General features: G+C 42.7%; 1 protein-coding gene across 3 annotated transcripts in view; it reads left to right on the top strand.

Moving 5' to 3' along the window:
• The window catches only part of CA5B (carbonic anhydrase 5B), a 57,097-nt gene that overhangs the window by 24,405 nt on the left and 17,191 nt on the right, over positions 1-15,501 (top strand). For all 3 annotated transcript variants that reach the window (XM_012434611.2, XM_064364506.1, XM_012434626.2), the window contains one exon: positions 6,866-7,063. In XM_012434611.2, the coding sequence (XP_012290034.2) occupies positions 6,866-7,063 (198 nt within the window). The remainder of the gene's footprint in view (positions 1-6,865; positions 7,064-15,501) is intronic.

Raw genomic sequence — 15,501 nt, 5'->3', positions numbered from 1 at the left:
TCACGGCAACCTCCGCCTGCCAGGTTCAAGAGATTCTCCTGCTTCAGCCTCCCGAGTAGCTGGGAATACAGGCGCATGCCACCACGCCCAGCTAATTTTTGTATTTTCAGTAGAGACATGGTTTTACCATGTTGGCCAGGATGGTCTTGATCTCTTGACCTCGTGATGTGCCCGCCTCATCTTCCCAAAGTGCTGGGATTACAGGCGTGAGCCACTGCACCCAGCCTATTAAAAAAAATTTTAAAAACCAAAGTAGACATAAACTTGTGTAGCTGGGCAATTGTAAGAGGAGTAGCATGCTAGGGGGAATAGCATGACAAGAAAATTAGCTTAGGAACACCGGAGTTTGGGAAGAATGAGGAAAATGAGATTAGATAAGTGAGATGGGTTCTATTTTTTTCCCCCGGATCAGAGATCATGATCAGAATCTTCATGATCAACTTCTAATCAGCTTCTATATCAGCTTCTAATCACCTCCAGTGAGATGGGTTCTAATAGAAAAACCTGGGCATTGAACATGGAAGTTACAACTTGATATACTGTCTTTGGCACGGGAGCAATGTGACCAAGGTGGTTATTTAGAAAAATTGCATAGGGGCAGAACTCTGGAGTAGAGGAGAGTGAGAAAAGAGGAAAAGCAACCAAGAGGCTTTGTGTGAAGTGTAGGGTGTAGGGTTCTGAACTAGGCTGCTGTTCTGGGCAAGGTGAAGAAGAGATAAACCTGAATGATTCTTAAAGAAAAATAATAAAGTAAAGCAAAAAGGAGAAGCAAACTGTCTTATTCTGTGTGGGCTGCTATAACAAAGTACCTCAGACTGGATAATTTATACACAACAGAAGTTTGTTGTTCACAGTTCTGGAGGCCACGAAGTCCAAAATCAGTGTGCCAGTAGATTCAGTGTCTGATGAGGGTTCTCTCTGCTTCCACGAATTTGCCTTCTTGCCGCATCCTCACATGGTGGAAGGAGCTCAGGAGCTTTCTCAAGCCTCTTTTATAAGGATGTCAATCCCATTCATGAGGGCTCTGCCTTCATGACCCAGTCACCTCCCAAAGGCCTCAGCTCTTAATACCATCACCTTGGGGAGTAGGATTTCAGTGTATACATTCTTGTTTTGGTTTGTTTTTTGAGACAGGGTCTCGCTCTGTCGCCCAGGCTGGAGTGCAGTGGCGCAATCTCAGCTCACTGTAACCTCCACCTCCCGGGTTCAAGAGATTCTTCTGCCTTAGCCTCTTCAGTAGCTGGGACTACAGGCATGAGCCACCATACCCAGATAATTTTTTTGTATTTTTGCTAGAGATGGGGTTTCCCCATGTTGGCCAGGCTGGTATCGAACTCCTGACCTCAAGTGAGCTGCCCACCTTGGCCTGCCAAAGTGCTGGAATTACAGGTGCAAGCCACTGCTGCCTGGCTAAGTTTTGAGGAGATGCATACATTGACAGCATAACACAGATCTTCCCAGTGATGCTCCTCATCTTATTCCATCCACAAGTATTGACCAAAAGCCAGCTGGCTTACAGAGCAGTGAGGAATGCAGATAATTAGGCACATATGCATATAATTATAACTGCACTCATGTAATAAATGTCATGAAAGAAAAATCAGAATGCTATAATTTAAAAATTATAATATGAGGTGATCATATTATAAGAGAGTAGCCAGAGATCACTTTTTCAAGGAGGTGACAGTTAAGCCCAAGACCTAAAGATAATGGGAGCCAACACTGAGCCGAATGAGGGGTAATTGGTTTCTGTGGAGGAGGAGCATGAAGAAAGGGACTAAGGCAGGAATGAGCTTTCCATATTTCAAGGACTGAAGGAAGGACAATGCCAAAGCTGGGGAAATAGGTGGCTGCAGTGAACTGAATGTTCATGACCCCCTAACATTTGTATGTTGAAATCCTAAACCCCAAGGTGATGGTATTAAGAGGTGGGGCTTTGCCGGGGAGTGATTAGATCATGAGGGCAGAGCTCTCATGAATAGGATTAGTTCCCAATATAAAAGAGACCCAATATAAAAGAGAGCTCCCTCATACCTTCTACCATATGAAGAAAGCAAGGAGGCTGTCTATGAGCAAGAAAGCAGCCTCTTGCCAGACACCCAGTCTGCTGGTGCCTTGATCTTGGACTTCCCAGACTCCAGAACTGTGAGAAATAAATTTCTCTTATTTATAAGCCACCTAGTCTTTCTGTCATATCAGCCTGAGTGGACTAAGACAGTGCTAAAGCACAACGTAAGTCAAACCTAGGACTACGCATCTAAACAAGAACTAAAATCAAGCACATCCTCAGCGCGGAATCTTCCACAGGGCTTTTGTTGCCCATCAGCTACAAATTACTGACACCTTCTTAATGACAGCGTGCCTTTGTTAATGTAAATCACGATTGGTACAATCACTATCTCTATTTCATTTTCCCTATACAAGCAGAACCTGAAAACGAAGCTTCTGTTAGACCACGTAATCATCTTCTTATTTTTGAGGTAAAATATGAGCAACTACCAGTAAATTGTTCTGATCTGGTTTTTGCTTAAATGGAGGAAAAGGAGCAGAGGAGGAGAGAACAAAAGTGTTAATTAATCTTGAGCGAAACAAGACCTTGGCAAAAAGTTGACTTCGATAGGGGGCTAGAGACCAAGGACCGCCTCTCCCCACAGTGGTTGGATGGTCTAACCTAGATGGTCTCGTTTAATAAAGGAAGAGGTGGGTAGGATGAAAGAAAACCTTCTGGAGGCTGAACTTGTAAACTGAAGGGTATAAATTGATCATGCCATTATGGTCATTAAAGAGCAATTGAAGGAATAGGCCCAGTTTTCTTGGGCTGGTATTGGTATGGATGTGAGTGTTGATACTTCCTATTTCATGAATGAGATGGGGAACAATTAAGGGTGACCAAGGCACCGTCTTAGGGACTTGATCACCACTCCAGTTCTTCCCTATTTTTCACAGGAGACCCCCATTGAATGGCTTTGAAGAGTGTGGACTCTCAAATTATCAGCCATAGTCTGGGTGTCTCAGAGGAGCAGGTGTGTGGTCTCTTTGTGTCAGGAATCTTTAAAAACAGAATCAGGGCCTTTCGAGAAGTTTAAAAATTAACACAATTTGAATCATTTTTCAGATCATTTTAATCCTTTCAAATCATTTAAATTTGAGCTTTTTTCCCCACAATGGCAGTTGGATACATTATATGACATATGTTTATTTTATTTTTTATTTTCGCGTTTAAAAGAGGTGTTTAGATGAATATGAATCCAAGTGTTTGGGCGGATATAACAGAACCAAATGTACCAGAAATGTAAGATCATCTTTCCCTCTAAGATGAAAAATATGGTATATGCTATTTTATTGGATAAAATTACTAAACATTTTTAGACCCTGAGGTTGTATATTTTATGATGTTGGCTGCTGCATAGTTGCCATGATTGCTTTTGCAAATTGTTGATTTCTTTCTTTTTTAAAATTTCCATTTTTATTTTACATTCAGGGGTTACATATGCAGATTTGTTACAAGGGCATAGTGCATGGTGCTGAGGTTTGGGCTTCTACTAATCCTGTCACCCAGATCATGAACATAGTACTTAAGTACATAGGATGTTTTTCTTCCTTTCTTTTTTTTTTTTTTTGAGACAGAGTCTTGTTCTGTTGCCCAGGCTGGAGTGCAGTGGTGTGATCTTGGCTCACTGCAAAGTCTGCCTCCCGGGTTCAAGGGATTCTCCTGCCTCAGCCTCCCGAGTAGCTGGGACTACAGGTGTGTGCCACCACGCCTGGCCAATTTTTTGTATTTTTAGTGGAGACGGGGTTTCACCATTTTAGCCAGGATGGTCTCAATCTCCTGACCTCATGACCCACCCACCTCGGTGCTGAGATTACAGGCTTGAGCCACCGCACCTGGCCTAATAGGATGTTTTTCAGAAGGGCATATGTTTAATAAGATACCACAGGGCAACAAAGGAGGAGGAAGATGTGGCTCCTGCCCACAAGGAATTTGCATTCTAATTAGATTATGACAGTATAGGCCTGATTCTCTTTCAGATGTGCCAGTTCATGTGTATTTTCCATTTTAGATTTCTGAAACAGAAACTTCTTGTTCTTTAAGTTCTTGTTCTTCACAAGTTGTTTCATACTAAGGAAAAAAACAAAACTAAACATTGGGTTCAGATCTCTCCAGAGATGAGAGTACTGCATTATATGAAGAAATAGAAAGAAAAAAGGAGCTTGCGTGCACCTTTTACCTTTGGACCAGGGTTTCTCAACTTTGGCCCTATTGTCATTTGGGTCAGGATGGTCCTTTTGTGAGAGCCCATCCCGTGCATTGTAGGATGTTTAGCAGCATCCCTGGCCTTTATCCACTAGATGTCACTACCACCCTCCCCCATTTTTGCCATCAAAAATGTCTCCAGACTGCCAAATGTTTTTAGGGGACTGAATTGCTCTCTCTGTTGAAAACCACTTATCTAGGCACTCTCAGGAGAGTTCTTTGTCTGTATTGCTGGAACACTTTTCTAAATAAAACAAAACACCAAGGTTAGGATATTGACTTCCGGCCAGGCGCAGCTTCCGGCCAGAAGCAGTGGCTCACACCTGTAATCCCAGCACTTTGGGAGGCCGTTGTGAGTATATTACTTGAGGCCAGGAGTTGAAGACCAGCCTGGCCAACATGGCAAAACCCCATCTCTATTAAAAATACACAAAAGTCAGCTGGGTGTGCTGGCACGCACCTGTAATCCTAGTTACTCGGAAGGCTGAGGCAGGAGAATTGCTTGAACCTAGGAGGTGGAGGTTGCAGTGAGCTGAGATCACGCCACTGCACTCCAGCCTGGGAGACAGAGTGAGACTCCATTTCAAAAAAAAAAAAAAAGATATTGACTTCCAGATTTCAGCAATTACGGAAGGAAGAGGATTATCTGCTCTGTTAAGAGTAAACCAGAGGCAGGTTTCTGCTTTTTATGGAAATAGGAGGATGATGCTGCCATACACGGGGGATTTGACTAACAAAACAACTACGTTAGTCTCATCCTTATTCTTAGTGGTGGGGCGAGATGCAGAGGATCATTGGTAATGATTTCTCTCAATTCATGTTTGTCCCAGTTTTCCTGTTGTTCTTGATTCTACCCATCCATGGTACTTCTAAGGACAGGGAACTGGACCACTCCAAACTGATATACACTGGTTCTGCTTATCACACGTGGGGGTCTCAACAGGCCTATCTGTGTTATCAGCAAGTCTGCTGATACTTAACAGGGGCTTGCTCCAGAGACCTGGTGCTTGACTCTGTGGAAGAAAATGAGCATCAGCAATGTCACCAGTGCCTGTGGGGAATGAATTGTATGTGTACACCTTAATAGATAATCTCCACATCCCTGTGACACACTGCGACCTCCAGGGACCTTGGCGATGCTCATATTCTACCCAGGTTTTGCAGGATGGCTGCCTGGTCCTCAGAGTTTGCTTACATAGGAGGTGGACTCAACTCAGCACCCACAATTATGTGGGGTGAGCATCTTACAGGATGCAGGCTATGCAAGCCTTTATTTCTACCAGCCAACTAATTAAATACTGACAGTACTTGATTGAAAGTCTCCTTTCCAAAAGTTCTCCCATTTCCTTTTTTGAAAATAAATCTGTTATTGAAAATTGAATTAATTTGTATTTAAAGCCACTTTGGGGAGTTGGAGGCTGGGAAGTTCTCAATGAAGAAAAGAACTCATTTATGAATTCCTATTTCCACATGGCACTAATCTCCATGCATTTTACTATTATCACAGGACTGATTGCACTTGGTTTAGGTGAACCTTGTAGGCAGACTGATGTGTTGGTTTTGCAAGTCGCCAAAATGCTCTTCCTCTGCCAGGTGCTCTTTGACCTATTTTAGTCTATTGATTAAGCCCCTAAATGGCTGTATTGGTCAGGGTTCTCCAGAAGCAGAACCAATAAGGTATATAGATAGAGAGATGGATGAGAGGGAATTTATTAGTGGAAACTGCTAACATGATTATAGAGGCTGAGAAGTCCCCTGATAGGCCATCTGCAAGCTGGAGACCCTGAGATACTGGTAGTATGGGACAGTCCAAGTACAAAGGCCTCAGAACCAGGAAAGCTGATGGTATAACTCTCAGTCTGAGGCCAAATGCCTGAGAACCCAGAGAGGTGCTGGTGTAAGTTCTGAAGTCCAAAGGCTGACAAGCCTGTAGCTGTTATCTAAGGACAGGAACAGAAGAGTGTATCCAAGCTCCAGCAGATAGATGGACGCATTCAACTTTTCCATGTGTTTGTTCTCTCTGGGCCTCCAGCAGTTTGGATGATACCTGCCCACATTGAGGGCGGATCTTTCCCATCTAGTCCACTCAGAGTTACGTGATAGTCCCCTCTGGAAACAGCCTCAGAGACACACCCAAAAATAATGCTTTACCAGGTTTCTAGGTATTCTTTAATCCAGTCAAGTCAACACCTAAAAGTAACCATCACGGTGGCTAATTCCTAAGGCTTTTAGTTTCTATTTAGACAGGTTCTCCAGAAGTACAGTAGACAGGCTTTTTTTTTGAGACACGGTTTGGGTCTGTTGCCCAGGCTGGAGTGCGATGGTGCGATCACAGCTCACAACAACCTCGACCTCTTGTGCTCAAGCAATCCTCCCACTTTAGCCTCCCTGGTAGCTAGGACTGCAGGTGTGTACCATCATGCCTGGATAATTTTTTTTTTTTTGTATTTTTTGTAGAGACAGGGTTTCCCCATGTTGCCTAGGCTGGTCTCGAACTCCTGAGCTGAAATGATCGACTCGACTTGGCCTCCCAAAGTGCCAGGATTATAGGAGTGAGCTACTGAATCTGGTCCAACAGTCTTGATAAAAGCGTGACCTGCTTTCTCCTAGTGCATCCACTCTGGGAGAGCATGGACCTGGTTCCTGCAGGTGATCGACAGTCACCCATCAACATCCGGTGGAGGGACAGTGTTTATGATCCCGGCTTAAAACCACTCACCATCTCTTATGACCCAGCCACCTGCCTCCACATCTGGAATAACGGGTACTCTTTCCTTGTGGAATTTGAAGATTCTACAGATAAATCAGGTGAGAGCAAGATCTGGTGGTCTTGGAAGGAGTTAAAGAAACAGTGTCATATTAACATGGACACATCAAACTCTCTTCATGATAGTATTGACCTCTTTGTGAGCAATGGCATGGAACTCATTGATCTTAACTTTTTGAATGTGTGAAAAAAATTCCTTCTAGTTTTTATGCATATTTCTTCAACTAGTATAGGTAGTATTTTTAAATAATAAATATATCTCTCTCTATGTATAGATTTTATAGTTGTGTAGAACATAGGTGTGAAATTGCTTTTGCCAGAAATTTATTTTGTATATATATATAGAATGTGTACTAACTTTCCCTTTGCTTGTTGACTTTATAAGAATTTTTTCATTAAAGTAACATAGTTTAATTAGATTTAACTTACCAGATTATAATATACTTGAAATGAGGCAAAAAGGATATTCATGTGTGCATTAGGTTACAAAGACTAGTCATATATTAGAGAAATGAAAACTAACGATCTGGTAATTTTGTGAAATAAACAATGTTACCTACCCAGTTTAAAAGAAACACAATTGAAAAGAGTTTTTTAAATTTAAATATTATATTGATTTTTAATCTTCCTTTTTTTTTAACCTTCCTGGATATAAACTAATGTGAATGACTTCAAAGTTTACCTGAAACTTGCAGTGTCTATGGAAGACAGAAGGTGGTTAATTTTGTGAATATTTCTTCTTTTCCCTTTTTTTGTTTGCTTGTTTGTTTTACTGCATTTGATGATGTCAAATAGTTCAAATTAGTCTCAAAATGATTATCATTTGAAATAGTTTATCTAAAGTAGTTATCAACCAGTGGTAGTTTTGCCAGCTTTCCCCCATACCCCTCCACAGGACTGGGGACACTTGGCAACATCTGGAGGCGTTTTTGGTTGTCACAACTTGGGAAATGAAATTAGCATCTAGTGTGTCAAAGTCAGGGATGCCGCTAAAGATCCTACAGTGCACCAGACATCATTAACGAAGAGTTATCTAGCCTCCGGTACCGATAGAGCTGAAGCTGAGAAATCTTCATCTCAAGGAAACTTGTTTTCTCTCATGAATGTTAAGAAATGAGTACATAAAAATGATGATGATGCCGGGTGTGGTGGCTCATACCTGTAATGCCAGCACTTTGGGAGGCTGAGGTGGGCTCGTCTGAGCTAAGGAGTTTGAGACCACCCTGTGCAACATGGTGAAACCCCGTCTCTACTAAAATACAAAAAATTAGCAGGGTGTGATGTCGCATGCATATAATCCCAGCTACTTGGGAGGCTGAGGCAGGAGAACTGCTTGAACCTGGGAGACAGAGGTTGCAGTGAGCAGAGATAATGCCACTGCACTCCAGCCTGGGCGACAAAGCCAGACTCTGTCTCAAAAAAAAAAAAGTAAGCCGGGCGCAGTGGCTCAAGCCTGTAATCCCAGCACTTTGAGAGGCCGAGGCGGGTGGATCACGAGGTTAAGAGATCGAGACCATCCTGGTCAACATGGTGAAACCCCGTCTCTACTAAAAATACAAAAAATTAGCTGGGCATGGTGGTGCGTGCCTGTAATCCCAGCTACTCGGGAGGCTGAGGCAGGAGAATTGCCTGAACCCAGGAGGCGGAGGTTGCGGTGAGCCGAGATCGCGCCATTGCACTCCAGCCTGGGTAACAAGAGCGAAACTCCGTCTCAAAAAAAAAAAAAAAAAAAAAAAAGTAAATATTCACTCCTGCATTTATTCTGGCTCTGAGTCTGCACTGTGTCTTTGTTTTCTTCGTATTTTCCTAGTGATGCTCTGATACTTAGACATGGCACTCTGGCTCAACTACAAGCAGACTGCTCCTCCAATGGGCTTAATCTCTCTCTGGCTTTCTCCCTTGTGATAGATTTCTCTGCTGTGATTCAGGAGGTAGTTGAGTCTGTCTTTAAGGGTTTAGGTGTCTTCATGTCCCCAACTTTTCTTTCTCCTCCATGGTATAACACAGCCCCCAAACCGTGAACATCTTACTTTCATATCTCAAAGTAGGAAGAAATTGTTCTTTTTCCTCCCAGATTCATGGGCATCTTTCTTTTCCTCTTTTTTTTTTTTTTTGGCATAAAGTTATTTATTTAAATTTTATATCTGCAAATTCTCAGGTTGATATGTTTCAATATATTGTTTCTGATTCTCTTAAAATAACTATGCAAGTAAAACCTTCTTGTACCAAATAAAGCCATTTCAGGTGGGGTGCAGTGGCTCATGCCTGTAACCCCAGCACTTTGGGAGGCCAAGGTGGGTGGATCACATGAGATCAGGAGTTCAAGACCAGCCTGGCCAACATGACAAAACCCCGTCTCTACCAAAAGTACAAAAATTAGCTGGGCGTGGTGGTGGGCACCTGTAATCCCAGCTACTCAGGAGGCTGAGGCAGGAGAATTGCTTGAACCTGGGAGGTGGAGGTTGCAGTGAGCCGAGATCATGCCATTGCACTCCAGCCTGGGCAACAAGAGTGAGACTCTGTCTCAAAAAAAAAAACCAAAACAAAACAAAAACAAAAACCATCTCATGTGCCATCAGTGGTATATGAACCATGCTTTGGGAAACATTGTTTAAGGCCATCTGGGTCTGCTGATGGACTAGCTAGAGAAGGGAGGAATAAAAATGATAAGAAACAAAAATGATACTGATATACATTATTTTAAAATAGATTTAGTGGGTAAAAGTTGAGTTTCGGCCGGGCGCGGTGGCTCACGCCTGTAATCCCAGAACTTTGGGAGGCCGAGGCGGGTGGATCACGAGGTCAAGAGATCGAGACCATCCTGGTCAACATGGTGAAACCCCGTCTCTACTAATACAAAAAAAAATTAGCTGGGCATGGTGGCGCGTGCCTGTAATTCCAGCTACTCAGGAGGCTGAGGCAGGAGAATTGCCTGAACCCAGGAGGCGGAGGTTGCGGTGAGCCGAGATCGCGCCATTGCACTCCAGCCTGGGTAACAAGAGCGAAACTCCGTCTCAAAAAAAAAAAAAAAAAAAAAGTTGAGTTTCATTTTGTTACATGGATATATTGTGTAGTGGTGAAGTCCTGGCTTTTAATATACCCATCATCATTCATCTTTCTTAATTTTCCCAAAACTCTAGAGTGTGCCCCCCTTCTCAGCTGGAAGTCCATAATATTACATTGTTTATAAGGATTCCAGAAATCTTCAAAACAAGAAGCTAAATTCCTGTGTTCCGGATGACTGTCTGGCGCTCTTTCGTGAGCTCCCCCTTGGGGCTCTACCGTTATCCCTGCCAGATGTAAACTAATGGGCCAAACCAGTCTATAGAATACCAACTCTCATCCATTTGCTTTACATGCATAGCAATCCTTTTGAATTCTCAACCCCATCTAGGGCCCTAGCAGCCTGCTTTCTTCTGAGAATCCTAGGTATTGGTTAGCTTTCTAAAGCCCTTAACGGTCTAGGGACTGTCTGTTTCCAATATATCATTGCTTCATTGAGTTGGAAGTCTTAGAAAGTTGCTTAATTAGTTTCTTAACCAAGTGACTTGAGCCCAAGAACTTTCAGGGCAAATGGCCATTTTATTTTTGAGTCCTCTCTTTTTCTTTTAGACGATAGATTCTAGAATTTTTTTTTTTCTTTTTTTGAGACAGGATCTTGCTCTGTTTCCCAGGCTGGAGTACAGTGGCATGATTGCAGCTCACTGTCACTGCAGCCTCAACCTCCTGGACTCAAGCAATCCTCCCATGTCAGCCTCCCTAGTAGCTGGGACCAGAGGCATGTGCCACAATGCCTGGAAATTTTTTTTTTTTTTTTTTTTTTTTACAGTGTCTCACTCTGTTGCCCAGGCTGGAGTGCAGTAGCACAATCTTGGCTCACTGCAACCTTCACCTCCTGGGTTCAAGTGATTCTCCCACCTCAGCCTCCCAAGTAGCTGGGATTACAGGCACAAACCATCATAACCAGCTAATTTTTGTATTTTAGTAGAGATGAGGTTTCATCATGTTGGCCAGGCTGGTCTCGAACTCCTAACCTCAAGTGATCTGCCTAACTCGGCCTCCCAAAGTGCTGAGATTATAAGCGTGAGCCACTGTGCCCGGCCCTGGCTAATTTTTATATTTTTTGTAGAGACAAGGTTTCCCCGTGTTGCCCAGGCTGGTCTCGTATTCCTGAGATCAAGCGTTCCTCCCACCTCAGCCTCCGAAAGTGCTTGGATTACAGGTGTGAGCTACCAAGCCAGGCCTCAAGAATTCTTATCCACCCATTTGCATAAGTAATCTCACATGGAAAACAAGCCATCTGTGTTTTCATCATAATAGCTTCTTTTTAGATACCTACAAACCCAACCAACTAAATCACCCCTTGAACCTATCTTCGCTAGGTGTGTCAATCTCACACTTACAAAATATGCAAGAAAAATTGTAGAGTGTTTGCTAATTTTTCTTTTGTTTGGTTAGAAAGAACTAAAACTGATAGCTCTTTTAAACTATGCTTTAATAATTATTTTCTTTAAGAAAGCATCAATTTTTAATAATTATCTAATTTTCTTTCTCTCTTTTTCCACCTTTCAGTGACTGCCTCTTATTTCCTGCTTATTCTTCACTGCTCTTTCTCCATGTTGTTGCAAAATAATCAATAGCATGCAAAGAGGAAAAAAGAGTGAATGAACATAAAAAATAAAAAGTGAAAGAAAGTAAAGACATTCTAGAAACAAAGAAAGGCAAGAAACAATTCTAGAAAAGTAAAAACCTAATAAATATCAGTGACTATACATTTCAAAGAAAAAAAAAAAAGTAAGAAATGCTACCATAGTGTGCTTTATGAGGATGGGAATAAAGTTCAAGGAAAACAAGCTGGGGAAGGCATGTGACAAAAACATTATACCAGTCCTTTTGGGATGCAGCTAAAGCAGTGCTTAGAGGGAAATTTATAGATGAAAATGCCTATAATAGAGAAGAACTTTCTCAAGTCAGTATCTCAGCTTTCCACTTTAAGAAACTAGAAAAAGAAGAACAAACTAAACCCAAAAGCAAATAGAGAGAAGGACATAATAAAGAACGAGCAGAAATCAATGAAATCAACAGTTGGTTCTTTGGGAAGATCAACAAAGTTGACAAACTTTTAATTAGGGGAGACCAAGAAAAAAAAATCAAAGAAGACTCAAATTACTAAACTCTGGAATGAAAGAGAGGACAACATGACCTACCTTAATAGGATCATAAGAGAAGGTATGTGACCCTCTCCTACTGCTGTCCTCTGCTGGGTGCTGTTTGCTATTTGGTCCCCTGAGTAGGACACCATTACTGATTTTAATGAGTTCATATAAGAGAGTCGAAATTCTGTGGGGGAAGGGCACGAAATGACCCCTGGATGATCCCTGTCAATTATCATCTCCTCTGGAATCCCTCTTATTGGCACTGTCAACAGGCGTTAAAGAGATGGAGAGGTGAGTGCCTTTGTTCCCCTCCTCAGGGTGCTTCCTGCTCCATCCTGCTTCCCTGACTTTACACTTCTATGGGGCAGTGCCGGTGAACCTCGTAAGAATGCTTTCACAAACATTTTAAGTTCTCCTTCCCTGTTTTTGATCCTACATTTACTTTAAAACACACATACACAGTTTAAAACACACATACGCAGTTCAATGATTTTCAAAGGAAATTTACAGAGTTGTGCAACCATCACTATAATCTAATTTGAAAACATTTCCATCACCCCAGAAGCATTCCTCGTGCCCATTTCCTGCATTTGCTTTTATTTGTATGGTTTCTGTGTATTTCCTTTCTCTTCACTATCCCTTTCCCTGCGAGCTCTGTCTCTTTCACATTGAAAAGCAAAAGGAGGGAGTAAATATTACAGATTGCTTACTACAAGTCAGACTCTCTGCCACATGTTTTATATTTGTTATCTTATTATTATTATTATTTTTTTACAAATTTCATCTTCGAGTATGAAAATAATAAAATATCAGGCCAAGCATGGTGGCTCACCCCTGTAATCTCAGTGCTTTGGGAGGCCGAGGTGTGTGGATCACTTGAGGTCAGGAGTTCAAGCCCAACCTGTCCAAGATGGTGAAACCCCGTCTCTACCAAAATACAAAAATTACCCGGTCATGTTAATGCACGCCTGTAATTCCAGCTTCTTGGGAGGCTGAGGCAGGAGAATAGCTTGAACCTGGGAGTTGGAGGTTGCAGTGAGCTGAGATTGTGCCACTGCACTCCAACCTGGGCAACAGAGTGAGACGCTGTCTCAAAAAAATAAAAAACGAAAGAATAAAATATCAACAACCTCAAATACATAAGAATATATTTATTTGATATGTGTTATGACTGTCTGCTCTCCAGTTGACCATCTCTGTCTACCTGCCCCATTTCTTTGTTTCTTTTTTTCTATAGAGACTGGGTCTCACTATGTTTTCCAGGCTGGTCTCAAACTCCTGGCCTCAAGTGATCCTCCCACCTTGGCCTCCCAGAGTGCTAGGATTACAGGTGTGAGCCACTGCTGGGCCTGCCCCATTTCTTAATGACTATATTTCCTTCTTTCCTCCATTCATCTGCCCCAACCAACCCCACCTTTTTCCTTTAATCTTGCCGAGGTTGCCAGTGACATCCCAATTAACTAACCTAACAGCCGCTTATTTCTCTCTCTCTCTCTTTCTTTCCTTTCCTTTTCTTTTATTGTCTAATAACAAACAGGGTCTCACTATATTGCTCAGGCTGGTCTCCAACTCTTAGGCTCAACCAATCTTCTTGTCTCAGTCTCCCAAAATTCTGGGATTACAAGTGTGAGCCACCATGCCCAGCCCGACACTCTATTTTTTTAGTTTATGGTTTCATTCAGATCTACTAAGTGCCACGCCCTGTGCCGGGTACTTGGAACAGAAAGAGGAAGGACAAATGATCTCTGCTTTTAAAGGAGTTTATAGTGTGGTGGGGAGACAGACATTAGAAAAGATGATGCTAATGCCAAGTGCTTTCCTTAGTGCTATGATGGAGGTGTGCACGTAGTAGTGGGAGAAGGCTTCCTGGTAGAGGTGACACTTGGGCCATCCACGCAGAAGTGGAGCTGTGAGGCAGCGTGATGCTTGTGTTAGGTATTGCACAAAAGCAAGTCCAAAGGTAAGCAAGAGCCAGTTTATGGAGAGTTTTGCAGACCATGCTCATAGACTGGAAATCTGGACACGGCTTTGCTGGGTGCTGTGGCTCTGGGTCTCTTGTAGGGTTGTGATCAAGCTGTCATTCTTGGTTGGGGTCTCATCTCAAGGCTTCTCTGGCAAAGGGTACTCTTCCAAACTCGCTCAAGTTGCTGTTCACAGGGTTCATTTTCTCTGAGGCCCTTCAGTGCTGGGTGGCTGATGGCCAGAGGCCACCTTCATTTCCTTGCCATGTGAGCCTCTCCATAGGGCAGCTCACAACATGGCCACTGACTTCATCAGAGCATGCAAACAAGCAAACTCAGAGAGGGCAAGCAGGATGGAAACCAGGGTCTTTTTGTAACCTAATCCTGAAAGTGGCATCCTATCACTTTAGCCCTTAGAAGCAAGTTACAAGATCCAGCTCATACTCAGCGGAGGTGAGTACATAAAGTTGCAGAACCCAAGAGATGGAGATTACTGGGCACCATCTTAGGCTGAGGTGGGTGGATCACCTGAGGTCAGGAGTTCAAGATCAGCCTGGCCAACATGGTGAAATCCTGTCTCTACTAAAAATACAAAATCAGCTGGGCATGGTGACTGGCGCCTGTAATCCCAGCTACTTGGGAGGTTGAGGCAGAAGAGTCGCTTGAACTCAGGAGGTGGAGGTTGCATTGAACTGATATCACGCCATTGCACTGCAGTCTGGGTGATGACAAGAGGGAAACTCCATCTCAAAAACAAAAAGGAGTTGCAATAAAGAAAGAGTTTAATGCGTGCAGAGCTGGCTAAATGTGGAACCAGAATTTTATTATTCAAGTCAGTTTCCCCAAAAATTTGAAGACTAGAGTTTTTTAAGGATAATTTGGTGGGTAGGGGGCTGGGGAGTAGGAAGTGCTGATTGATTGGGTCAGAGATGAAATTATAGGGGCTCAAACAGGTTCTTCTTGCTGTCTTCTGTTCCTGGGTGGGGTTGCAGAACTACTTGTGCCAGATTACTGGTCTGGGTGGCACCAGCTGGTCTATCAGAATGGAGGGTCTGAAAAATATCTCAAATACCAATCTTAGGTTTTACAATAGTGATGTTATCCAGAGGAGCAATTGAGGAGGCTGGGGATCTTGTGGCCTCCTAAACCATAATTTCTAATCTTGTGGCTAATTTGTTAGTTTTATAAAGGCAGTCTAGTCCACAGGCAAGGAGGGGTTTTGTTTCAGGAAAGAGCTGCTATCATCTTTGTTTCAAAGTTGAACTATAAACTGAATTTCTCCTACAGTTAGTTTGGCTATGCCCAGGAATGAACAAGGGCAGTTTAGAGATTAGAAGCAAGATAAATCAGATATCTTTCACT

The sequence above is a fragment of the Aotus nancymaae genome, unplaced genomic scaffold (genome assembly GCF_030222135.1).
Source record: "Aotus nancymaae isolate 86718 unplaced genomic scaffold, 86718_ANA_hifiasm-v0.15.2.pri h1tg000058l, whole genome shotgun sequence".
In the NCBI taxonomy this organism is placed as follows: Eukaryota; Metazoa; Chordata; class Mammalia; order Primates; family Aotidae; genus Aotus; species Aotus nancymaae.
Note: the sequence above shows the minus strand (reverse complement) of the source record. Positions and strands in the feature narration are given on the sequence as shown.